The 26,375-nt window shown below is 41.6% G+C and overlaps 2 protein-coding genes across 3 annotated transcripts in view; one reads left to right on the plus strand and one right to left on the minus strand.

Moving 5' to 3' along the window:
* Positions 1–9,521, plus strand: part of LOC124866487 (semaphorin-4B-like) — an 83,185-nt gene extending 73,664 nt beyond the window's left edge. For both annotated transcript variants that reach the window (XM_047362288.1, XM_047362287.1), the window contains exons 9-15: positions 1,811–1,992; positions 2,104–2,254; positions 2,843–3,053; positions 3,179–3,294; positions 4,064–4,221; positions 5,437–5,528; positions 8,009–9,521. In XM_047362288.1, the coding sequence (XP_047218244.1) occupies positions 1,811–1,992; positions 2,104–2,254; positions 2,843–3,053; positions 3,179–3,294; positions 4,064–4,221; positions 5,437–5,528; positions 8,009–8,781 (1,683 nt within the window). In that variant the 3' untranslated portion in view covers positions 8,782–9,521. The remainder of the gene's footprint in view (positions 1–1,810; positions 1,993–2,103; positions 2,255–2,842; positions 3,054–3,178; positions 3,295–4,063; positions 4,222–5,436; positions 5,529–8,008) is intronic.
* Positions 9,522–20,804: 11,283 nt separating this feature from the next.
* Positions 20,805–25,626, minus strand: LOC124867208 (small EDRK-rich factor 2-like). The gene is made up of 3 exons (XM_047363526.1): positions 25,467–25,626; positions 24,696–24,804; positions 20,805–21,230 (listed from the first exon to the last, which is right to left on the minus strand). The coding sequence occupies exons 1-3, from the start codon at positions 25,471–25,473 to the stop codon at positions 21,158–21,160; spliced, it is 189 nt and encodes a 62-aa protein (XP_047219482.1). The 5' UTR covers positions 25,474–25,626; the 3' UTR covers positions 20,805–21,157.
* Positions 25,627–26,375: the final 749 nt, after the last annotated feature.

Below are 26,375 nucleotides of genomic sequence, written 5' to 3' on the forward strand. Positions count from 1 at the left end.
CAGTAACCAATGTCTTCCATCATTTGACCTCAACAGCACCCTCTTAAGAAAAGAAGATGAATTGCACCTGACTTAAGGCTTTGTTCCAAATGTTATTGTTGTCTTTTTGTTCGAAACAGGATTTGCTAATTAATACAATCTAGGAGGGCCTTGCCATGAAACCCTATAAAGTGGGTAAAGAAAGTAAATAGATGAATGTATCAGATATATAGGGAATGAGCCATTTTTCCAACTTTTCAGTTTAAATTATTTTACCCAATTTATTTTTTTTATATATGATATCAATAAATATGTAAAAATGCAACCATAAGCCTGTCAAAACCAGATCTGAAAGTTTCTGAGGAGTGATGTGGTTGAGTACAGAACACTGAACTCGGGTACCGGTGGATAACACAATGGCTGCCCAGAAACAAAGTGGTGATATGAAAATCACCTGCTCTAATATGAGTTCATAAGGTGCAGACTTGGAAGAAGATTTGTCCAGTGGCAAGCAGAAACTGAGGAGAGAGGCTGTCTGAGCCAGTAGCTTAGAGACCTAACAAATTGCCACCCCACCCAGGAAAGTAAAAGCTCTTAGGTAAACCTACGCTGCCTGTAACTCACCAAAGTTGCAATTGATTCTCTGTGACAAAACCCCAAACAAATATGTCTCCAAAATAATCTACTCAACATTAGCAAGCCATGCAAGGAAGTACCCGCGTATCTCATCTTTCTTCACATCAGTCCAAGTTTTACTCTTGAAGGTTTAACTGCACTACAGTAATGTAGCTTTCAAAGTATTATTCTGAAGATAGGCAAACTCTAAGTAAATTAGTTTTGTCACATTGTCACTAAAGATTCGCTTCAAGCAAATGCTACACACATGGTGGATGGAAGAAAAGTTGTCACATTTGTTGTAGCTTTGACATTAACCATGTTGCGTATTCATCCCTTAGCAAAGGGTTATTGCTCCCCTTGAAACAAAGTTTCCAGTTGTTTCATAAGTCTATTTTGCTTGATGTGAAATCCACCCTCCTTATCTGTTTACTTTCACAAAGCTCACATGCCTTTCCTGCGTAGGTGCTCTTTAGGGAAAGTAGGAGTGTTCACTCCAACCTTTTTTCTGTATTGCCAATAATTAGTCACACTTCTATTCAACAGACATGAAACCTCTTTTTGTGTAGCGGTGTGGTTAAGCAGCACAAATATCCATTTATGGTAGCGGCCTACTGTATTTGCTATAATTTGTTTATAATAGGCGAATATCCCTTTTAACATGTGTTTCATTTCACCTGCCAGCTGATTAGTTCATGTTGTAGTTTTAAAACTTAGATTTCCAACTGCATATAGTAAACCTGAAATTTTCTCTAGCCCTTTTAGCTCTAATTATTGTTGAGGTAATGATGACAAAATAGCCCACACTTGTTCTTAAAACAACTTTTAAGTCAAGTGTTATTATACTCAATTATGTTTGAGATCCTGAAGAGCTCTGCCTTTAAAAAGTTGTAATTACTAAACCCTACCTCCAACCTGGATGTAGGTGGACTTTAAATCCTAACAGTGTGCGGCTTAAGCCCATTTCAGCTAATTCAGAGGCCAAGACACTGCAGCTACAATGTCTGCTGCTGGTATCAGATATGAGTTAAACTTTAAGCTCCTCCTGCTGCTTATATAAAAAAGCCTCACACTTGACCTCCATCCTCTCTGATCACCGGGCCACAGACGGCCCCACACATCCTGTCTGAGTGAGCAGAGATTATGTGCTCTCTGAATTAATAATGCAACAGAAAATCTCCATTGATATTCTGCAACAATGTGGATGTCCTTTCAGGGGGACAAGGGAGGTGAGCGGGTGCTGCAGAAGAAGTGGACCACCTTCCTAAAGGCCCAGCTCCTGTGCTCCCTTCCCGACGACGGCTTCCCCTTCAACATTATCCAGGACATGTTTGTTCTGAAGCCCACTGGAGACAGCTGGGAGAGCACTGTCTTCTACGGCGTCTTCACTTCACAGTGGTGAGACCGATGATGCTTGCAGTGGTTCTGTGTGTCAGCTTTCTTCTGAATCTGCCTAAATCTGCTGTCCTAAAAAAATAAGACACTGAGCATGTTTGTATTTGTTCACAGGTATAAAGGGGCGTCGGGTAGCTCAGCGGTGTGTGCTTTCAGCATGGCTCAGGTGGAAGCTGCCTTTAGTGGCCGCTACAGAGAAGTCAACCGGGAGACCCAGCAGTGGTACACCTACAACCACCCAGTACCTGAGCCACGGCCCGGAGCGGTGAGTCATTGTAGTTGGTTTAGTAACCTATTAAAGCCACAGGGATAATAACACATGGAAAGCCAAAGTAATATGGTACCCTAATAACGACGACATTCTACAGGCAAGCAGCAGAAAAAGGTCCATAAAAAACACAAAATAGTTAAATGTGCTTATTTTTAGTATTAACTTATAGCATCAAAATGGTTTCATCTGATCAAAAGCTGCAGAGGAGCAGATTTTTAGGTTCCTTTCATAACGAGTTCCTTCTGGTCAGTTTACAGTAGCTTGCTAAAATTTTCATTGCCCTTTTGGTTTTTGACATTTTGTCACACTGCAACCACAAATTTGATGTATTTTATTAGAATGTATCCAACGGACCAAGATAATATCATGCATAATTATTAAGTAAAATGAACAGGATACATAAATGTTAGCACATGAATCTGAAAAGTGTGGTGTTCATTGTATTAATTATTACTTTGTGTTGGGTTGTCACATAGACTGACGTTTGTGGCTGTAGCGTGACAAAATGTAGACAGCTTCAAGGTGTATTTATACTTTTGCATATCTGAAATAGCTTTTCATCTCTCATTTATCCCTCCAAAGTGCGTGACCAATCACGCCAGGCAAATGGGTATTCAGTCGTCCTTGCACATGCCTGATAAAGTCCTCAACTTCGTGAAGGACCACTTCCTGATGGACAGCGTGATCCGCAGTGCCCCCCTGCTGCTGAAACGCAGTGTGCGCTACACCCAGATTGCCGTGCACAAGATCCAAGGGATGGAGAGAGCGTATGATGTCCTCTTTATTGGGACAGGTGCTGCTTTTTTTTCTTTGCAAAACATCTACTCCCATTGGAGAAAATAGGTGGCAAAACTGCTGCACCCCTTGTTTTAAACCATGTCAACTCAAGGCTACTGTTCTTGTCTTTCTTTCTCCCAGATGATGGAAAGCTTCACAAGGCCATCAATGTGAACGATAAGATGCACATCATAGAGGAGATGGTTCTGTTTGCAAAACCGCAGCCTGTGCAGCACATTGAGCTGGACTCTCAGCGGGTACATCTCATTAACATGAATTAGTGCAGAAACTTAATAAAATACAATCATGATAACCTAATATAAATCTTCGGCCATTGCAGTGATCCTCTTCATATCAGTTTATATTAAGTGTTTACACATATTTTTCATTGTTTTAAACTGATAAGAAGGGGAACTGACTCTCCACAGCAGCCTGTTCATTGAATTTGCTGTATTACTGCCTGGAAGAAAGTTTAATACTCTCTGGTACTTTACCCAGAGCTAAATTTCATTACCTCCTCTCCTTATTGCATAAAGACGTCTCTCTGGGTCAAAGCCGCCAAACTGTAATCTATCTGCAATTCTGTAATTCTAATAAAAGTAGGGATATTTATTATGAGTGCTTAGCTTCATGAATGAATCGGAAACACTGGGATGGAATAGCTGGCCTGTAAAAGAGTATGAACTGTGTTTACAGTTGAACTGTAAGAGAGGTGAGGGAAACTCATTTTTTTCACACTGCGGACATGAAAACTGTCACTGCTGTGAACAACGAGCTTTTAACAAACCCTGACGTTGTGGACATGTATGTCTGAAAACATGATTGTAGTGTTGTGAAGACTGAAACCAGCTGGCCAGACTTGGTTCATTAGCTAGGTTAGACTCTTCTGTTTATGAAGTAATTGTTCCAGTATGATGTTCCTTTTTTGAAATCAGAAACCCACAACCAAAAGCAGATTGCCTTCTCTGCCACGGCATTCAACATTGGTCACACACACTCTTAAGAGTATTTTCCCTTCCTTTGTAGGGTCTGCTGTTTGTGTCGTCATACTCGGGCCTGGTGGAGGTTCCTGTGGCTAACTGTTCGAACTATCTGAGCTGTGGTGAGTGTGTGCTGTCCAGAGATCCCTACTGTGCCTGGACGGGGCGGCTGTGCCGTGATGTCAGGATGGCCCCGCCCGACAGGTGAGAAGTCTCACACAGGTGGCATGGTTGAAAATCTTTAAAATCCAGTCACGTCACTGTTTAAAATGCTAAGATGGGAATTACATTTTTGAAAAGGATCTGTTTTATTATAATATTCTAGAGAAAGTGTGTCATCTTAATTTCAATAAAAATATGTAGTTTGACTACAAAAACATGGGAGGCAAGTGACACTGATGACCAGCCAGGCAGAATCTTAAAAATCTAATCATTCTCCAATTAGTAAGCACTTTACCCAAATAATACCACATCACACTGACAGAAATACTCCTTGGCATGAAAGTTATTACTGGGTGAAGAAGCATCAATATAAACTGCTTTCAATATAAGTGAGGTGTTTAAAAATGAGGTCAGTGGATGCACAGAAATGTAAGAAGCTGTTTAAAAGGATACTGTATTTGTTACATGTTTAAACAGGCAGACAGCAAGAGAGCACAAGACTTTCTGTAAATAACAGGAAGGCTGAACGGGGTACAGCCAAATGTTGGCAGCCTTTAAGAAATCTAAGAGTAAAGTCCAAACGTTCTAGAGAATACAGAGAATTCTGGGAGGTTTCTTGTTGTTTTTTATGCTAGCCCCGCTAACACACTAAGAGCTAATATCAGATGCTATACCCAGTTAAAGATCTGAACTCTGTTATTTCTTTGTAAAACAAAGTTCGGCAGAGACCGCTCTCACTCACACACACACACACACACACACACACATAGTGTCACATCACCTCTGCTTTTTATATAAGTAATTAGTGATAGTTCAGGGCAGAAAGGGTTGAAAAAAATCAACATTTTGGATGCTCTTTGTACATCTTATTAAATTATAGTTCTTTAAAAGAAATTAGCTAAAATCAGTTTACAAATCAAAGATCAGAAATCTGAGGCAAAATTTTGATCGGTGCACCCTTGATTGCTATTATGTGTAAATAGGGAATAACTAAATAATTTAGCTTTATTTCACCAAAACAGAATTTTATGATCTTTGTGTTGGTGTGAACCTTTCAGTCAGAGATTCTCATTACTAAACATCCAAAGTTCAGTCATATGCTTGAAACAGCTGCTTTTAAAAGAACATTGCACTCTTAGTCATGATGATGAAGCTGTAAACAGGGCTTTTAAAAAGAGGGGCTTGGAAAGAAAAGGTTGCCTCTTATTCCAGCTGCCAGCCCTCACCCTGTTGTTTTTTTCGTATGTTTTTTCTCAGCCACTGGCAGCAAGACGTGGAAGAGGCAGACACATCAGCGATTTGTAACTCGACCGTTCCCTTCCTCAGATCTGCCAGGCCAGCAGCTTCTCGTGAGTGTGTTCTGTCCCTGCAAAATGGTCTCTAATTTAAGTGCTGCCAGTCACTTCACAAACACGACAAACAACATGCACTTAGAGTTGAAATACTGTGTCAGTTCTGAAAGCAAAGACGACTAACAAGCCTTGCATGAGTCAACAAATACTGAGCTTGTGAACAAACTTATCAACTGAAAGATTTAGCATTTATAAAATATTGCTTTGTCCTGTTTTCAGACTGCTTTGCCCATGGAAACACAAAAAACAAGTCATTAGTTCCATTTTTAACCTATTAAAGAACATTTTTACTTTTAAAAAAATAAATAATGGCCACCTTGAGCTTGCATGCCTCTATCAAGAAACAAGGTGTCAAATATCCGTATGTCAGATGTATATCAGTAAATTAGAATATCATCTAAACGTTTCTAGCACCCTGGACTTCTTTAATGTCTCCGCAGTGCCACAGGAAGATTGCCTCCTTGCCATGCTGCATTCATGCAAAAGGAAACTTAACCAACTATTGAGTACATATGCTGGACAGTATCAAGGCTGCAGTTTTCACTGTTGCTTGTTCAACTTTTTCTTCCACACTTTTTCCATCCACCTAACTTTCCATCTACACTGCTTAAAAAAATAAAGGGAACACTCAAATAACACATCCTAGATCTGAATGAATGAAATATTCTCATTGAATACTTTGTTCTGTACAAAGTTGAATGTGCTGACAACAAAATCACACAAAAATCATCAATGGAAATCGGTGAGGCTCAGTATTGTGTGTGGCCTCCACGTGCCTGTATGACCTCCCTACAACGCCTGGGCATGCTCCTGATGAGATGGCGGATGGTCTCCTGAGGGATCTCCTCCCAGACCTGGAATAAAGCATCTGCCAACTCCTGGACAGTCTGTGGTGCAACGTGACGTTGGTGGATGGAGCGAGACATGATATCCCAGATGTGCTCAATCGGATTCAGGTCTGGGGAACAGGCAGGCCAGTCCATAGCTTCAATGTCTTCATCTTGCAGGAACTGCTGACACACTCCAGCCACATGAGGTCTAGCATTGTCCTGCATTAGGAGGAACCCAGGGCCAACCACACCAGCATATGGTCTCACAAGGGGTCTGAGGATCTCATCTCGGTACCTAATGGCAGTCAGGCTACCTCTGGCGAGCAAATGGAGGGCCGTGTGGTCTTCCAAAGAAATGTCACCCCACACCATTACTGACCCACTGCCAAACCGGTCATGCTGAAGGATGTTGCAGGCAGCAGATCGCTCTCCACGGTGTCTCCAGACTGTGTCACGTCTGTCACATGTGCTCAATGTGAACCTGCTTTCATCTGTGAAGAGCACAGGGCGCCAGTGGCGAATTTGCCAATCCTGGTGTTCTCTGGTAAATGACAAGCATCCTGCACGGTGTTGGGCTGTGAGCACAACCCCCATTTGTGGACGTCGGGCCCTCATACCATCCTCATGGACTCGGTTCCTAATCGTTTATGCAGACACATGCACATTTGTGGCCTGCTGGAGGTCATTTTTCAGGGCTCTGGCAGTGCTCCTCCTGTTCCTCCTTACACAAAGGCAGAGGTAGCGGTCCTGCTCCTGGGTTGTTGCCCTCCTACGGCCTCCTCCACGTCTCCTGGTGTACTGGCCTGCCTCCTGGTAGCGCCTCCAGGCTCTGGACACTACGCTGACAGACACAGCAAACCTTCTTGCCACAGCTCGCATTGATCTGCCATCCTGGATGAGCTGCACTACCTGAGCCACTTGTGTGGGTTGTAGAGTCCGTCTCATGCTACCACGAGTGTGAAAGCATCACCAACATTCAAAAGTGACCAAAACATCAGCCAGAAAGCATAGTTACTGAGAAGTGGTCTGTGGTCCCCACCTGCAGAACCACTCCTTTATTGAGTGTCTTGCTAATCGCCAAATATTTCCCCCTGTTGTCTATTCAATTTGCACAACAACATGTGAAATTGATTGTCAATCAGTGTTGCTTTGTTAGTGGACAGTTTGATTTACCAGAAGTTTGATTTACTTGGAGTTATATTGTGTTGTTTAAGTGTTCCCTTTATTTTTTTGAGCAGTGTATATCCTTTCATACAGCACCCTGTGGAGAGCCAGTTTATTCATGAATGAGCTTTTGTGGCTTACCTTCTGTTTGCAGGGTGTCACTGACTGTCTACCAAGTCAGAAATTGTCCCCATTGTAAAGGCCACAATATAACATTTCTGTATTAGTACAGTAGTTTTTTTGTTTGGTCCTATAATGTTTAAATTTTCTGAGAAACTGACCTTGTGGTTTGAAATAACTAAAAGCCATAATCATCAAAATTAACCGAAATCAACATTTGAAATGTCACTTTGTGTGTAATATGATTTTTACTTTTTGAGCTGATTTACTAAAATCAGCTCAATAAAATCAGCTAAATTCTAGATGATATTTATTGAGATGATATTTATTGAGATGAACATTACATTACTTTTTTTTTTCCAGGTGCATCTCGTTGTAAGTTTATTACAGTCCCGGCCAACACATTTCGAGTGTTGCCTTGTAAGCTGCGGTCCAACTTGGCTCAGAGGAAGTGGCATTACAGTGACAGCGCCAGCCAGTTCCTCTATGCCACCCCAGAGGGGAACCTGGTGGTTGTGGCTCAGACTGACAGGACGGAGACCTACGAGTGTTGGTCGGAGGAGGAGGGCTTCCGCCAGCTCTTGGCCAATTACTGCGTGAGGGCAGAACCCCACCAGGAAAGCACCACTCTGATTGGTCACTCGCGCACGCCTCACGTTGCGCAGGAGGAAACAATCATTCTGCCCGGCGAGTCTCGCTCAGAGCAGGCCCACACCAAGACGTACTGGAACGAGCTGATTGTGGTGTGCGCTCTGTTGGCGTTCTCCCTCGTTGTGTTCTCCTTGTTCATCATCTACAGGAATCGTGATCATATGAAGTCCGTGCTGAAGCAAGGAGAGTGCCCCAACATGCAGCAGAAGAAGCCCAGGATAGTTGGAAAGCCCACAGAGAGCTTACCCCTAAATGGGAACACCATCCCCGTTTCCACTTCAGATCACAAGGGCTACCAGACGTTAAACGACAACTACATCTGCAGCACGCCCACACACGAGTCCTCGCCGGAAAACAGCAAGAGTTTCTCCGAGGCTTCCGACAGGCGGCCGCTCAATGTAAAAGAGAGTCACGTGGAGTACTCCCCAACCTGCCCGCGGCCCCGAGTGAGGCTGGGTTCAGAAATCAAGGACTCCATCGTATGAGGACCGCAACTTTTCCAAAGCGACGACATCCTGCATCTCCATGAGCGAAACAGGCCACCAAGCGAAGGAGAGGAGATTTCCACCAACATCACAGCACATTTTTATTTCTCTAGTGATCTGGTTCTGTGATCAGTGCAGAGGTCATTCTGTTTTACCATTTCCACTCCGACACCAGAGCTTGGTCTGGTTCGCTGCAATAGGAGGCAGAGGGTGCAGCATGAACACTAGACCATGGCAGCTGCTAAGATTATGTTTCATTGTATCTGCCTCCTTTGAGCCTTTCTGATGGACAATAACATATTATGAGTGTGTGTTGGCTAAGAAGCTGGGTAATATGGGAAAAGCAATTAAAAACCATGGACCTATAACCGCATCTTTTCTGGTATGCATCCATTAATTGCCCAAACCGGATGTCAGGTCGTTGATAATTGCCCAGCTATGAATGGGTTCCTTGCACATTTTCTGTGCACAACTTGGTTATGCACAAAGAACCAAGCTACAGCTACACGGTGACCAAGAGTTCAGGGTTAGGTGAATATTATACAAGTACTTCATTTTTAACAAGTCCACCACACATTTGTTCCCTTTCTGCTGAGTAAATGTTAATGATCGTTTCAGGATAAATATGGTGAAATGTAAGAAAAGGCCAGGAGAATCCACTACACGTTGACTTGCTCGAGGACAACTGTAACATAAAGAGAGGAGACGAAATAAATTGTGACGAAAAAGTCTGCTCTGTTGCCTAAACACTGTCATTTACCTCCTGAATGTACATTGTCGTCGAAAGATGGTCCGTTTTGCAGAAAATGTCACCACTGGAAATGTCTTCTCATCTGGGATGGCCCTGTCTTAACAGTATAAAGATGAAGGTGTCTCTGCAGGTTAATAAATGGATCTATATGCTCAGTTTTCCAGGCAAATGTGGAAAAGTGACTTTACATTGCAAATTAGAGAGGCTAGTGACAAAGCAAAACGGGGATCATCCACACCTCTCAACACATTCAGGGGAGCACTGACACCACCATGTGTACTGTGCCAAAAAAAACCAGAAATAACTTGATTGTCTAAATGCAATAGTGCCATCCTGTTAAGACCATCTCATGGTTTCTGTTAGCATTGATCAATGTCAAAGAGCACATGGTGATGGACCCAGGGTTGGGTTCCACTGAACGTATTGTGGCACTAATAATAAATAAATGTGAAGATCAAATTTTGGAGAATTTCTCCAAGACTGTTAGCTCATAGCAAACTGCAGAATGTGTTGAGCAGAATAACTGATCTCCATGTGGGGCCAAAGGATTCGACGTGGCATGTGTACATGCCAAGTGGTTGTCAATCTTTAAGTTTTCCTTCTGCCTTCTTGCTGACAATACATGTGCAACTACAGCCAAGCTTAAGTAACTATACAGACTTTTTGGTTAGTCTTAGCTCTAATCAAGCAGCTTCAGACTTAACGTTGCTGAAAGGAAGAGATCCCCCTTGAACTTCTTCATGTGTTTTCATGTTACAACCACAAACAATATATTTTTGTGACTGAGCCACACAAAGTAACATAAAATAGCTCATTGGACAAAGCGTCTGAACAGGAAAGTTTCAAGTTTTGTCACAAATCATCTTCCATGTTTACTATATCTCCCACGTGGCTTGTGGGAATCTTTAAGCTGAAATTGTACTCGTACTCGTCGTCTTCCGCTTTATTCGGGACCAGGTCAGGGGGCCAGCAGACTCAGCAGAGACGCCCAGACGTCCCTCTCCCCAGACACTTCCTCCAGCTCCTCCGGGGGGAGCCCAAGGCGTTCCCAGGTCATCCGAGAGACATAGTCCCTCCAGCGTGTCCTGGGCCGTCCCCTGGGCCTCCTCCCGGTGGGACGTGCCTGGAACACCTCCCGAGGAAGGCATCCAGGAGGCATCCAATATAGATGCCCGAGCCACCTCAACTGGCTCCTCTCGACGTGGAGGAGCAGCGACTCTACTCCGAGCCCCTCCCCAATGGCCGAGCTCCTCACCCTATCTCTAAGGGAGTGCCCGGCCACCCTACGGAGGAAGCTCATTTCAGCCGCTTGTATCCAGGATCTCGTTCTTTCGGTCATGACCCAAAGTTCATGGCCATAGGTGAGGGTAGGAACGTACACCGACCGGTAAATCGAGAGCTTCGCTTTTCGGCTCAGCTCTCTCTTCACCACAACGGACTAGCACAGCGCCCCCATTACTGTGGCAGCTGCACCGATCCGTCTGTCGATCTCCCGCTCCATTCTTCCCTCACTCGTGAACAAGACCCCGAGATACTTAAACTCCTCCACTTGAGGCAGGAACTCCCCTCCAACCTGAAGACGACAAGCCACCCTTTTCCGGTCGAGAACCATGGCCTCGGACTTGGAGGAGCTGATTTTCATTCCTGCCGCTTCACACTCGGCTGCAAACCGCCCCAGTGCGTGCCTTAGGTCTTGGCTAGAGGGGGCCAGCAGGACCATGTCATCTGCAAAAAGAAGAAACAAAATCCTCTGGTCCCCAAACCATACCCCCTCCGGCCCTTGGCTGCGCCTACAAATCCTGTCCATAAAAGTTATGAACAGGACCGGTGACAAAGGGCAGCCCTGCCGGAGTCCAACATGCACCGGGAACAGGTCCGACTTAGTGCCGGCAATGCGAACCAAACTCCTGCTCCACTTGTACAGAGACCAGATGGCCCCTAGTAAACGGCCCCCGATTCCATACTCCTGGAGCACCCCCCACAGGGCATCATGAGGGACACAGTCAAATGCTTTCTCCAGGTCCACAAAACACATGTGGACCGGTTGGGCAAACTCCCATGAACCCTCGAGTACCCTGTAGAGGGTATAGAGCTGGTCTAGTGTTCCACGGCCGGGACGAAAACCACACTGCTCCTCCTGAAGCCGAGGTTAGACTGTCAGTCAGACTCTCCTCTCCAATACCTTGGCATAGGCCTTACATGGGAGGCTGAGGAGTGTGATCCACCTGTAGTTGGAACACACCCTCCGGTCACCCTTCTTATGTAGGGGGACCACCACCCCAGTCTGCCAATCCATAGGCACTGTCCCCGTCCGCCACGCAATGTTGAAGAGGCGTGTCAACCATGACAGCCCCACAACATCCAAAGACTTGAGGTACTCAGGGCGGATTTCATCCAACCCCGAAGCCCTGCCACCGCGGAGCTTTTTAACCACCTCGGTGACTTCAGCCTGGGTGATGAAAGAGTCCAACCCCGAGTCCCCAGCCTCTGTTTCCACCAGGGAATGCGTGATGGCAGGATTGAGGAGATCTTCGAAGTACTCCTTCCCCCGACCGATAATGTCCCGAGTAGAGGTCAGCAGCTCCCCACCCCCACTGTAAACAGTGTTGGCGAAGCACTGCTTCCCCCTCCTGAGGCGCCGGACGGTTTGCCAGAATCGCTTCGGGGCCAACCGGTAGTCCTTCTCCATGGCCTCACCGAACTCCTCCCAGGTCCGAGTTTTTGCCTCTGCCACCGCCCAGGCCGCGGCACGCTTGGCCCCACGGTCACCGTCAGCCGCCTCAGGAGTCCCACAAGCCAACCACAGCCGATAGGACTCCTTCTTCAGCTTGACAGAGTCCCTTACTGCCGGTGTCCACCACCAGGTTTGGGGATTGCCGCTGCGACAGGCACCGCAGACCTTACGGCCGCAGCTACGGGTGGCAGCTTCGACAATAGATGCAGAGAACATGGTCCACTCGGACTCTATGTCTCCAACATCCCTCGGAATCTGGACAAAGCTCTCCCGGAGGTGAGAGTTGAATACATCCCTGGACAACTTCTTATAATATTCTTTTTAAAATGACTTTCTTCTGGATACTCTTCCATAAGTGCTACATTTGTAGATCGATAGATTTTTTTTACCTATAGTGTGAATCTCTGCAGCTCCTCCAGATTTTCCATGGGCCTCTCGGCTGATTCTCTGATTGATATTTTCCTTGCCCAACCTCTCAGTTTAGCTGAGTTTCAATTACAAATAAGAAGACTCAGTTTGTTAACTTGGTGGCACTTGCTATACTAGATTGTATTTCTTATTTCAGATTTTTTTTTTTTGTAAAATAAATTGGAAAACCTATCATTGTCCTTCCATTTCACAGACATGTACTGCTTAGGGTTCTAAAAACAAATCGCAAATAAATTAAAATACGTTTTGTGGTTATAACATGGCATGTGACAGAGTCCAAGAGGTGTGACTACTTCTACATGGCACTGTAATGGTGTAGATGCAAGGTTTTTATCCCAGATTTTCCAGGTTACATGTCTTATCCACATGGCATTTACCACACTCATTCAAAAGCCAAGGTAATGCTATTGAGAAAGCACAGGTAATCAGGGTTAAACATTTGCACATCTCACTTCAGTTAAATCATATGGAATCATACTAGAATTGTAGCTGCTTAGAATAATAACTTTTTTAGCACTATCAGTTTTAATAGGGACCAGTGCGGCCATCCTAATCCCTTTGAAACATATAGATTTTTGAGACTTAAAAAAAAAAAACATGAAATCTCCAAAGAAGTTGAAAGCTGATAATGTTGCCAGTCTGAGTGTGAATCATTTACAATGTGGCAACAAGTGTCTTAAAATACACAATGACTTTATTACATTGATCAAGTACGAATCCAGCATATATTCCAGTATTCAACAATTATTTTGAACACTGAGCAGTTCCAAAAATGCTTTGGAACTGCTAAAAGTTGACAAAGTCATGGCACAGCATACTGCACACCAATGGTCAGCGTTTCCTTTTTTCCAGGTTTTTTCTTGTGTAAATACAGTGCCTGTGCTAAATATATTGTGTGTTGTTAAGGGACGTTGTGCAAGATGTGTCATAGAGGTAGTCTTAAAACTAGAGTGAACACTGCTGAGTATTATTATTATTTTTTTGTTTTTTTGTTTTTTTTACATAGTGCTCTAACTGCCAGCTTTAGCAAACGCATTTCATCACATCATCCATTGAGCACCTTACCTGGTTTTTATCAAGCACCTCAAGACAGGATACATATTTTTAGATTGGAGAAAATAAACAGTGTAGACCTTTTTGGCAACAGGTTGATGGTAATTTTGATAGCACTCATGTCTAGATGTTACATTTTAGAATTGAGCTTTTTTAGTAAGCATTTAAAACTTGTGCTAATCATTGAAGCTAATGGATAGTAAAACAACAAACTTACTGAAAGGTCAAATAATATTTTACAACTAATTAAGTTACTAAAAATGTCTGGCCGAAAGTTTGTATTCTGGTTGTAGTTTTACATTTTTATACTTTCTATTTACTTTCTTTACTTTTCTACTAATGTCCAATTAATTAGCTCCTAGCTACTACCAGTTTATTAGCATTCTATCAACAAATTAAAAGAACAAAGTCCTTTTTGAGATTTGTTTATATTCTAATATTTCATTACATGGACAAAAATGCAGGCTATGTGTACTAGATTTATTTTTTATGCTTAATTTACTTTTTTAACTACAAAAATACTGCCAATTAGCTTATAGATGCTGCTTAGCTAGCCTTATGTACATTTAAATCAAGGACAAAGAAGTCTATTTTTTGGGTTTATATATATATATATATATATATATATATATATATTTAGCATTTTACTTAGTAGCTAGAAATTAACTATTTAATCCCTGTATTCTGGTGGTATATTTTCTATTTAATTTATTTGAGCAATCATTACAACTATTAAGTTAATTACCTCATAGCCGCTGTTTAGCTTGGTTTGTTAGCTTTTCTAAGTTTAAATTAAAGCCGGACAGGGAAGCCATTTTTTTTTGTTTGTGTTTCTTTTTTCCTTAATCTTTTTAAATAGTGGTTGGGCCTGCAGCTGTCTAGGCTATCCATGACAAACACTGGCATATATATCCCCCTAAAAACAGTTTTACATGACTGCGTAGTTATTTGCTAAGCTTCATGAATGCAAAATAGCAACTCCTCTGGGTTTACCCTTGCTAAGCAAACACTGTATATTTAAAACTTCAACAAATAGAAGTATATGTTTCTTCTTGCAACTGTTGTTCTCCCAAACATTGTCTATTGCAAGCTGAAACTAAACAAAGTATTTTGCAAGAGTATTTTAGTTCTACAAGTCTTTGTAGATAGATTTTTGAAAACAATGAATTGTGTTTGTAACCTGTGTCGAAGTGCTTGATGAATAACACCACTACACAAAGAAATGCCTTTAGAATAGATATAAAGTTTTTCAGCCTTCAGCTGTGTGCTTCACTGTACTCCACCCAGCAGTGACCTCAACAACAGAAATGTGGTCAATAGCGCGATTGTAGCCCCAAGCGGGCACACTTAACTCCACTACGCAACACAGGTCAGTAGTAGATTTACATCATCAACCAGGCCGCTTTTAGGTTTGCCTACAAACAGGTCTGAGAACTGCTCCAAATCCTGCTCAATTCTGCAGCCTTGGATTATGTAACAAAAAATATGGAGACACAGTCAACAGCATTTTACTGTAAACTGATATAAGTAAAAGCTATAAATACAAACTGTTTCACCTCACTGGGTAATAGTATCCTATAAGATAAAACCTGTGTCATAAATGTGCATATTTACTAATGATGTCCAAACCGCCGCTCCTCTGTAGTAAAACATACTGTACTGGATCTTCAATGTAGCCAGTTATGCATTTGTAGAACATCTACAGCAGTCTATTTTCCTAAAATGCAGGTAATCTATGACTCCATATTTCCAGGATTCACTTAAAAAGGTCAGAACTACAAAATGATACCACTATAGGAGCACTGGATTCTTTGTGCTGCATGATGTAGTACAGCAGTAAGTTGCAAAGCACAACTCCAAATCCTCAACCATGAGACAAAGCATCGGCTCAGCATACTCAACAACATAAGCTTAGTTGACTGAATAATTAGTAGACAAATGTGGTCTTGCCTGCATGATTTTTTTTTTTTAATTGTGTACAAATTTGTGTACTGTATTTTTTTTGTATTCTTGAGATTGTGATTGTTGTTTTTATTGTACATAAAAGGCACTTTATTTTAATTTTTTAAGATAAATGAATAAATTACGTGTTTTGACACGGATGTGGGACTGTTTCATTCTGGGATTACTGTATAAGGTTGAATTTTGCAAACATTGATGGGTTACCAGATCTGAATGAGTTAAGTGTATTAAACCTAAATTAAGATCTAGGCTCTGAAGCACAATATTTTGACGGCACATTGTTTGAGATGATGAAGATGCCTCAATGGTGCCTCCTTTTGAAATTCTTTTTTAAGCACAAGTCCCACTGGCAGAAACCAATGTGTCTCCTATTTGTATTCTGAAATCTAAATTTCAAACTTCTTTCCTGAAGAATCTCTCTGAACTCTGAATTCCATGTGAGAAGGCTTGCTATTTCTCACCCAAACCTCAAAATAATATGGCTCCTGCATCTTTAAAAGCTTTAATAGCAGCAGTGATCATTTTCATGCTTTTGATAGTTTGTATCTCAACAAACAACCAGCTCTGTATCACCAAGAAAGCAAGTGTGGTCTATGGAGGCCTCATCTACCTTTATCTGCTTCACCTATAGTTTGGTCCCAGATATCACAAAACGTTTGTGATATTCCAGCTTTGATGAGTTATGACTTTTATTTTTACAGCAAAAGGGGATCCATTCAGTGTTAGACAATGTGCTGATCAAAGCACACATGAGGTCAGGGGACTGGCGGTACTTTCATGGGTATCTTTAGAAATGCTCAAATTTATTTAAATTTTTCAAGCTTTTTTCTGACTAAGGCTTTGTCTGCGTGTCAGCATTTCAGCTTCTCCCTAATATCCTGTGACACTCCATTTTACATCAAACACTAGTGGCTTATGTGCTGTCATGACCATTTGATGAGTAACAAGGAAAGCAATTGGCAGTTCATTGTTAAAACATCACTGCATTGTGAAAAAAGGATTTTTGTTCCCACAGTCGTTATAGCAATTGAAAACAAGCAGCATTTCAGTTGTGATTATGTGGCATAATTTACCACATTGTGTTGCTGATGGGGAAATTCAAAAGCAGAGTTTATATTCAATCAATGGAGGAGAAAGGACACATCCTTGGTAACACCTGACGGATTACAGTGCCTTGCAGCAGTATTTTGAACATTTACACATCCTCGAACAGTTACACATCTTGTCACATTTAAAAAGGTTTTTGAAAAAAACATTCCAGAGGCCCATGGTAACTCTGGAGGAGCTACAGAGATACACAACCCAGGAATGAGAATCTGTTGATAGGAAAAAATGTGCCATACCGTCTTCAAATTTGACCTGTATGGAAAAGTGACAAGAGGGAAAATATTGTTGAAAAAAAGCTATAATAAATCACATTTACAGTTTGCTGCAAAACTTTTGGGGTACACATCAGTAGAACAACAACCCAAACATACAACCATAGCTGTGATAGGTTATCAAAGTATATTAATGTATTAGAATGGGCTAACATGTCCATGGATCCATGTATCCCTGTCTTAGGAATACCCTGAGATCCCCCAGAATGAGCTGGAGGGTGTTGCCCAGGAGAGGGATGTCTGGGTTTTCCTACTGGACATGTCACTCCCACTGATCTGTAGATAAGCGGAAGACAATCAACATCCAGATGTAGTGATAATCTGTGGCTTGAAAATAAATGTTTGCAGATGTTTCCCATCCAATGTGGTGGAACTTGAGCTATTTTGCAAAATAGAAAATACAATCTCATTAGAATACCCTGAAGTTTCTGGTAGTACTATGGCAATATGTGGAAATGTTTAGGTGTGTAACAGTTTGTAATAAATGCAAGTAAATGACAGAAAACATTTGTGGGGAATGTACCATTTGGGAAAAGAAATTGAATTCCTCTACATCCAGAGAAAACCAAGCAGTGATTTTGTCTGGAATAATTTCATGAATTAGAAAAAAATCAGCTGATATTGCTTAAAGTATGATATCAGGTGCATACATTAATGTTCCATAAAAAATCTTAGGACATTGAAAAATATAGTGATGGAAAAGAGAGCCCGAAGAGAGAAGTCTATATGATTTCAGTCATACTGAGTGCAGCTTTTCCTTCCACTCTGCACCTCTCAGAGTGGAACCTCTCATAATCACTGAGCTTCTTGCTTGATCTGTTAAAAAAAAAAACCTACATCAGGCCAGAACCCACTTTGCTGCTTGTCCACCTGATGCTTGAATTTAAATGAGATCTTATGCAAAGCGTTGAGTGCAGTGGGTAATAGCGGATTTGAGTATTCTCACATTTACACAACTGGCTGACGCTGCATTTTGTCTCTCATCACTATTCGGATCCTCACCTCCACTTGCTACTTGAGACCGGAAATAGATATAATTGTCACTCTGTAATCTGAGAACGGAGGACACAAACAAGAGTAACAACTCGGAGCTTGTTCTTTCCAGAGCTCTATTATAAATTAAACCTGATGCTTTAATCATGTGTTCCTGCTGTGCTTAGAATTCATCTTTAGCTATTAAATTGATCTATAGTTAAGTCTATTGCATGTTATTTTTTATGTGTGCACAGAATCAGTGGTTGACACTTGCAGACAAGCATTTAATAAAAATTAAAACAGCATGCTTTTAAATCTACTTCTATATCTGTCTTGCAGCGTTGGTCTCCACCTAGTGGTGGCCATGGTACCACTTCAGCTTTAATCTAGAATCAAAATTTCACATATAAGAACATTCCAATTTCAAATAAAGAAATCTGCATTCAACATCCACAGAGGGAACCGTACAGCCAGGCAAACCAACACGGTACATCTCAATGACTTCATGATCCATTATTATGCAGAGGAGCTCATGGTTGACTTAACGACTGCATTGTGGTCAGGCTGCGGCTGCAAGACAAGCCCAGATCATCGCCCCTTCATCACCGTGCTTGGCACTTGGTAAAAAGTGTTAGTGCTCATGTGATGAGTTTAAAAGGATCCAAAGGGCAATGTTCTGGGAATCTGAGGGTTCACTCAGATTGCTTCTTTGCAAACCTAAGTTGTAATGCCATATTTTTAGAGAGGAGCTCTTGGGGTTTGCTGACATTTTGTCTCAATTTGCAGGGGCATCCACTTTTTGGGAAGATAGGCAGCCATTTTCCCACTTATGACTAATCATTCCCATTGTCGAATCAACTTAATATTGTTTGGAAGTTGCCTTATAGCCATTCCCAGACTGGTGGCAACAACAGCTAAAGTTGTTTTTGTAATGCCATTGTTGATGTCTTTCCTTCCTGGTATTGTGTTCACACACACACACACCTGTATGTACCAAAGCAGCAAGCGGCCAGAACTCCTGCTTTTATAGAGGTGGCCACACTAATGATAATGATGAGTTATTCAAGTGCTTGAATTAGCAGCACCTGGCTGCTGCTTTGCCTTCTAAATCTTAGCAGCTAGGGTGTACTTAGTTTTTCCCATGTCAATGCATTCAAGTGTTGGCAATTCTTGAAAGTTTATTTTTCACATGACATCATACTATTTATGTACATCATTCACACAAAATATTAGATAAACTTCCCAGATAATATTCTGATCAAGACATGGGGCGTCTGCAGGAACTAGGCCCAACCCAATCTATCACATTACAAACATCCTCACAGCTTACTCCCCCATATTCTCACAATCAGTCATTCTGGTAGCATGATTAGATCCAGTTTATTAATAAGTAGATGTTTAGTTGTCAAGGCTTTGCTACAATGAACTTTATTCGTCCCATGTTTGTATTTGTATAATTTTCTTGTTTCTAAGTTATGTTTACTGTTCTTGTTTTTTTTTGCTGATACCAGTTTTTATGTGTTACTATGGCAACATAGATTTTCATAACTACTATTGTACTTGTTTTTTTTTTATTATCATTTATGATGGTCTTTTAACTTTTTGCTATTTATTTTTCTTCTAAATTACTCTCAGGTGAGGAATGAAACGTATACCGTGTGCACAATTATCAGGCATGTTGTGCTTTTTTAAGGATTTATTTTATTGTTGAACTACAGCGATCTCAGCCTGTAACAAATGTCTGACCCGGATGTTTACAGAAGTCAAAGTGAGGATGTGGCTCTCTTAGTAGAAAATGTATGAGCACATTTATTGGGAAACTGTTAGTGTGCAGAATTATTATGCAACATAATGAAAAATTCCCCATCTCACTTGTTTATTTTTACTGTTAAAGTGAGAATAGGGACAACTCTTGAATGTGTTGATGATCAACTTCCTGTGTAGCAGCCTCCCAGACAGTGTGTAAGGTCCTACAAGTTCTCAACAGGGTTCAGGTCAGTCAAGGATTTCATGTCCTTCACTGGCTTCCATACAGTGGAGTGAGTACACGTGATGGAGTATTGTCCTGCACTAAAATCAGGGACTTCTTGAAAGATGAAGACTTTTTCCTGTACTGTTCCTTAAAGGTGTCTTCAGTGGTCATCTTGTTTAGTTTTCTTACCTTGATCAACTGTCTCAGTACAAAACACCTGGTACTTCTGGACTCTCCAGGTGGACAGCAGTTCTGGAATATGACAGCACCAAGAGAATGGGTTCTTGGTTGGACCATGTCCGATTTTCCTTACAAATGTAGACTTTTCACTCAATATTAAAATCTATTATTTTTTATTTATAAATAAAACTAGAATTTATGTTGCTTCACATAAAACATAACTTATTAGGGAATCATCAGGTTTGCTTCAAAAAGTATATCCATCTGTCATCTATGCCAGCTGATCCTGTGTCAGAGGGAGGCTGTTGCCTTTCTCCAACAGGTGGTGCACCAGCCCATCACAGGGCAACAGACCACACACACACACACACACACACACTCGAAGGGGTGTTGGAAAGGTTATGTATAGTATATAGTTAAATGGGTTTTAATCTATCTACATGCCGCTGAATAGAGCATATGAAAAGCTCCTATAAGAGGAAAATATTAATCAAGGGTCATTTATTTTACAACTGAATATAAAACAAGCATCAGCTAACGTAGTGCACAAATTCCAACCACAAACATTTAGAATAAGCAAGCATGACCTAAAAAGATACACTTTATTTGAAACCAGAAAGGGACACTTTTTGTACAAAAATACACAACTGTTACACAGATGCTTTACATCAAGAGTTGTTCCACCTCATCCTGCTTACACCACTGATGGTGCTCTGCACGTAGCACCGGCCTGGGGGAAGGCTTAACCCAAACATTATAATTTAACCATGTAGAATAAATCTAACAAGCAATCTTTTGCCACAGGAAGATTGGTAGATCCTGGATTTTTGAGTTTGATTTGAGACCAAACTCACAGACCCATTCTTATAAATATCAGGAAATAATGCCGAACAAGTGATGTTCTCAAAACGGTGAGTTAAATTCTTCTTCCATTTCATTTTTCACTTGGACTTTGTGCCTTCTTTTGTTGTTTCGTTTGCTTTTTTCTGCTTCTGTTGCATGATTTCAGCATCCCTAAAAGGCAGAAAAAAAAACCCAATTTCAAATTAGCTGGGATTATTAAAATAACTGGAATACATAAGACACCCTGATGCACAACCTGGGTAGACACGTACTGCTGATGTTCTCAAGACTTAACCTACAGAACATGCACTGATATTACAGCAAAATGGATCACAAAGACCTATACTAGAAGGATTGCAAAAACAACAACAAGTTTTAACCAAGTGTTTAAACCTTTGAATCTGAAGCCCGAGTTTGTTGCTCCTTATGTAGCTGGTCGGGGATAAGGTAACAGGAAACTATGGGAAATGTTGAATGACAGACATCAAACTCCTTACTGTCAAGACTGTTTGCATCATTAATTAGCACAGAAGCACAAATCAACTGGCCAGAGATTGGTTGCTGGCAAGTCAAATACTGAAAAAAATTATATTTTTATAAAAGAACCTGCAGCATATTCTTTACATGTTGGAAACAAAAAAAATGTAAATCAGCAGCTCAGAAAAAAAAAAACAGAACACTGCTATTGGCCAGGAAAAGTGCGTCATTAATAATGAACCATATGGTTTTGTCGAAGCATCATATCACCTTAATCCTTTAGCCAGGACTGCAAGATACGACACGAATACCTGCTGCTAGTGCATTTCTAACAACATAAAGAAAAAAAATGGATGACCAAATTTAAGACAACTAAATAAATGTTGAGACCTTTGATTGCAAATCTTAATAGATTTCTGACATTTTATGCCAAAATATAAGATGTTAAGTTTCTGCTTTAAAACCATGCAGAAACCTCACCTTATTAACTAAAACAGAGCTGAGAACACTTCATATTTTGCAGATTTACTCACTTATTATTCAAGACAATATGTTTTATGCTAACATCCAAACAGGTCTTTTATGTTGACATCAATAACATGGTTTGAGTGGGGGTCATCTGCATGGGGAGTGTGAATGCTGATGTGCCGACTGTCTTTTTTAAGAGAAACAGGAATAAGTCAAAAACTATTTCTATCATGGGAGAAGAAGTGGAGGTGGTGGAGGAGTATAAATACCTCGATGTTCACCTGGACAACAGACTACAGGTCCTTCTCAAAATATTAGCATATTGTGATAAAGTTCATTATTTTCTATAATGTAATGATGAAAATTTAACATTCATATATTTTAGATTCATTGCACACTAACTGAAATATTTCAGGTCTTTTATTGTCTTAATATGGATGATTTTGGCATACAGCTCATGAAAACCCAAAATTCCTATCTCACAAAATTAGCATATTTCATCCGACCAATAAAAGAAAAGTGTTTTTAATACAAAAAACGTCAACCTTCAAATAATCATGTACAGTTATGCACTCAATACTTGGTCAGGAATCCTTTTGCAGAAATGACTGCTTCAATGCGGCGTGGCATGGAGGCAATCAGCCTGTGGCACTGCTGAGGTCTTATGGAGGCCCAGGATGCTTCGATAGCGGCCTTTAGCTCATCCAGAGTGTTGGGTCTTGAGTCTCTCAACGTTCTCTTCACAATATCCCACAGATTCTCTATGGGGTTCAGGTCAGGAGAGTTGGCAGGCCAATTGAGCACAGTGATACCATGGTCAGTAAACCATTTACCAGTGGTTTTGGCACTGTGAGCAGGTGCCAGGTCATGCTGAAAAATGAAATCTTCATCTCCATAAAGCTTTTCAGCAGATGGAAGCATGAAGTGCTCCAAAATCTCCTGATAGCTAGCTGCATTGACCCTGCCCTTGATAAAACACAGTGGACCAACACCAGCAGCTGACACGGCACCCCAGACCATCACTGACTGTGGGTACTTGACACTGGACTTCTGGCATTTTGGCATTTCCTTCTCCCCAGTCTTCCTCCAGACTCTGGCACCTTGATTTCTGAATGACATGCAGAATTTGCTTTCATCTGAAAAAAGTACTTTGGACCACTGAGCAACAGTCCAGTGCTGCTTCTCTGTAGCCCAGGTCAGGCGCTTCTGCCGCTGTTTCTGGTTCAAAAGTGGCTTGACCTGGGGAATGCGGCACCTGTAGCCCTTTTCCTGCACACGCCTGTGCACCGTGGCTCTGGATGTTTCTACTCCAGACTCAGTCCACTGCTTCCGCAGGTCCCCCAAGGTCTGGAATCGGCCCTTCTCCACAATCTTCCTCAGGGTCCGGTCACCTCTTCTCGTTGTGCAGCGTTTTCTGCCACACTTTTTCCTTCCCACTGAGGTGCCTTGATACAGCACTCTGGGAACAGCCTATTCGTTCAGAAATTTCTTTCTGTGTCTTACCCTCTTGCTTGAGGGTGTCAATAGTGGCCTTCTGGACAGCAGTCAGGTCGGCAGTCTTACCCATGATTGGGGTTTTGAGTGATGAACCAGGCTGGGAGTTTTAAAGGCCTCAGGAATCTTTTGCAGGTGTTTAGAGTTAACTCGTTGATTCAGATGATTAGGTTCATAGCTCGTTTAGAGACCCTTTTAATGATATGCTAATTTTGTGAGATAGGAATTTTGGGTTTTCATGAGCTGTATGCCAAAATCATCCGTATTAAGACAATAAAAGACCTGAAATATTTCAGTTAGTGTGCAATGAATCTAAAATATATGAATGTTAAATTTTCATCATTACATTATGGAAAATAATGAACTTTATCACAATATGCTAATTTTTTGAGAAGGACCTGTAGAGTGGAGATGCAACTGTGAAGCCATCTAGAAGAAGGGACAGAGCAGACTGTACTTCTTGAGGAAGCTTAGGTCCTTTGGTGTTTGCAGCAAGATGCTGCATATCTTCTATAAGTCTGTTGTGGAAAGTGTGATCTCTTCTACCATCATCTGCTGGGGAAGCAGCATCAGAGCCAGGGACTTAAAAAAGCTCAACAAGCTGATAAAGAAGGCTGGCTCTGTTCTGGGGACATCTCTGGAACCTCTGGAGATCATTGTGGAAAGACAGATTCTTCATAAAATGAAGAACATTATGGAGAACCCTGAGCATCCTCTTCATGAGACTGTCCTACAATAACAGAGGCTTCTCTTCAGATCTGCTGTAAGACGGAGCGCTACAGGAGATCCTTCCTGCCCACAGCCATCAGCATCTACAACGGCTCTTTGAGAAAACCTTCATAATGAGCTACAACATTTAATTTCCCTTTGGGATTAATAAAGAATTTTTGAATTGAATTGAATTATCGGGTGAAGAACAGCATGCGCCCACTGATAATATGTTATATAAAATGAATGGATGGGTAACAAGGCAAAATTATTGTCTGAAATAATGGAGACAATTAGCGAATTTGCAGAGACAGCGGATTTCTCAGGATATGACTTAAAAAAAGTTTTAATTAAAGAGGGTCAACGAAAGGAGTAATGGACTTCCAAATTTAAGACATAAAAGGAAATGTATAACCTACAATGAAAACTCTGGAAATATTCTGTAATGCCTCGCAGCATCTTTTGGCAAAACAAAGTGTTTGTGCTCACCGTTGTTTTCTTGCAGCAGCTGAAAGACCATCCTCGTTCCGCTTCCCTTTGCTCTGTTCAGTATGCTTTTTGGCATTTTTCTGCCGTGCAAGCTCACGCTGGTTACCTCCTGCAAGACAAAGTAAAGGCACCTTAGCAAGACACACTGAAAACCCTTAATAAGCAGAATAGTTAATAAAATACATAAAGAAAAAAGAATAATCTAAGGGGACCTGAAGTTAAAGCAGCCGACGTGGCAGAGCGGCGCTGTGGAGCAGCTGCAGAACAGCCCAACAGCGCTTTGTCGCAAACAGCGGGGATGTTGAGGAAGGGTAACGATAGTAGGACCACTTTAGCGCAATGTAAAGATCACCATTCGTCACATTGTTGACGTCCTGTTCGCTTTTCACGCCACTTGTTTCCAATTAGGCGAGATAAAGTTAAACGAAACCTGTTTTTGCAATAGGCGAGGGCTTGGGCTAACAACCGGAACAGACAATCCACTGACCCGCAGACACTGACAGTCGCCTCTTATGTAACACACGTCTTATTGGCGCACACTGTAAGCTAAGGCTCGTTTAAAACCAACTAAACCGAGTAAAGACAGTGCGGTATAGGCCAGAAATTAACAAGAAAGCACTGGACTGGATACCATAACAGACCGTTAGATTCACAGACGTGGGGTCCGTCTATTTTCTGAACTGGAAGGAACCCAGATCGATCAGTAAGCAAACAGAGACCACACGCGGTCCAGAAATTTGTCTTAGGATCAAAATATTTCTAGATACTCACTCGTCATTTTAGCACCCTATGTTTCTTTTGCCCAAAACCCAGAAAAGCTCAGCCAAACGGCCGCTGGCTCCGTTGTCGTCGTTCCAGTCGCTGCCTTCGCTGAAGTTGCGCCTCACTGTGGCTGCTAAACGTGCCGCACTAACACGAGAACATTCCATACAAACAGAGGCGCTGCGCATGCGCTGAAACTACCATCATGTCAGTGCGCACCATTTGTCATCCGGCGAGGTGCACGGTGCGCTGGGGAGGGGACGGTGGTCTGAAACGACATTGGTGGTGTTACCCCACGGCCAGGTAAGTATGATGACGGAGCGGTGTGGGAGGAGCTTTCCGCTTATATAGATAACACAGCACATAACACAGGAGGACAGAGATTACCCGAGTTTATCAAATCATTGACCAAAACTTAAATGTACAATATTAAAATATAAAGTGCTAGAAATCAACTGCTGCTTAGTATACAGGGGCAACTCCACAGAAGTCTCTAAGGGGTGGCCACATGGGGGCCTTAAACCTTAAAAATATAAGAACACCAAAAATTGTTTATTCTTCTCAGGATTTATTTCAAACATCCTTTACACTTGGTTTCTTCATGCTTTTATTAGCCTATATGTCAACTGATTTGAAAACATATATAGAAGTGGCACTCTGAAGAACAAAAAATAAGATAATTTACATGATGAAATATATATGTTGCAGCTTTTCGAAGTACATCTTTTCTGGTCCTACAATTATGGTCAAGAGAAGTATTTATTTAAAAACTCTCTGGGAACGTGGCAGCAAATTTAAAGGTGTGTCCATTGCTCTCCATGCATCACCTTTAATGTATGGCATTATAATAATCTGTCGATTCATTGATTTCATTCAGTATTTAAGACATGCCCTGCTTTGAACGCTCCAGAAGTCCCT

Source organism: Girardinichthys multiradiatus, chromosome 4 (assembly GCF_021462225.1).
Source record: "Girardinichthys multiradiatus isolate DD_20200921_A chromosome 4, DD_fGirMul_XY1, whole genome shotgun sequence".
Lineage (NCBI taxonomy): Eukaryota > Metazoa > Chordata > Actinopteri > Cyprinodontiformes > Goodeidae > Girardinichthys > Girardinichthys multiradiatus.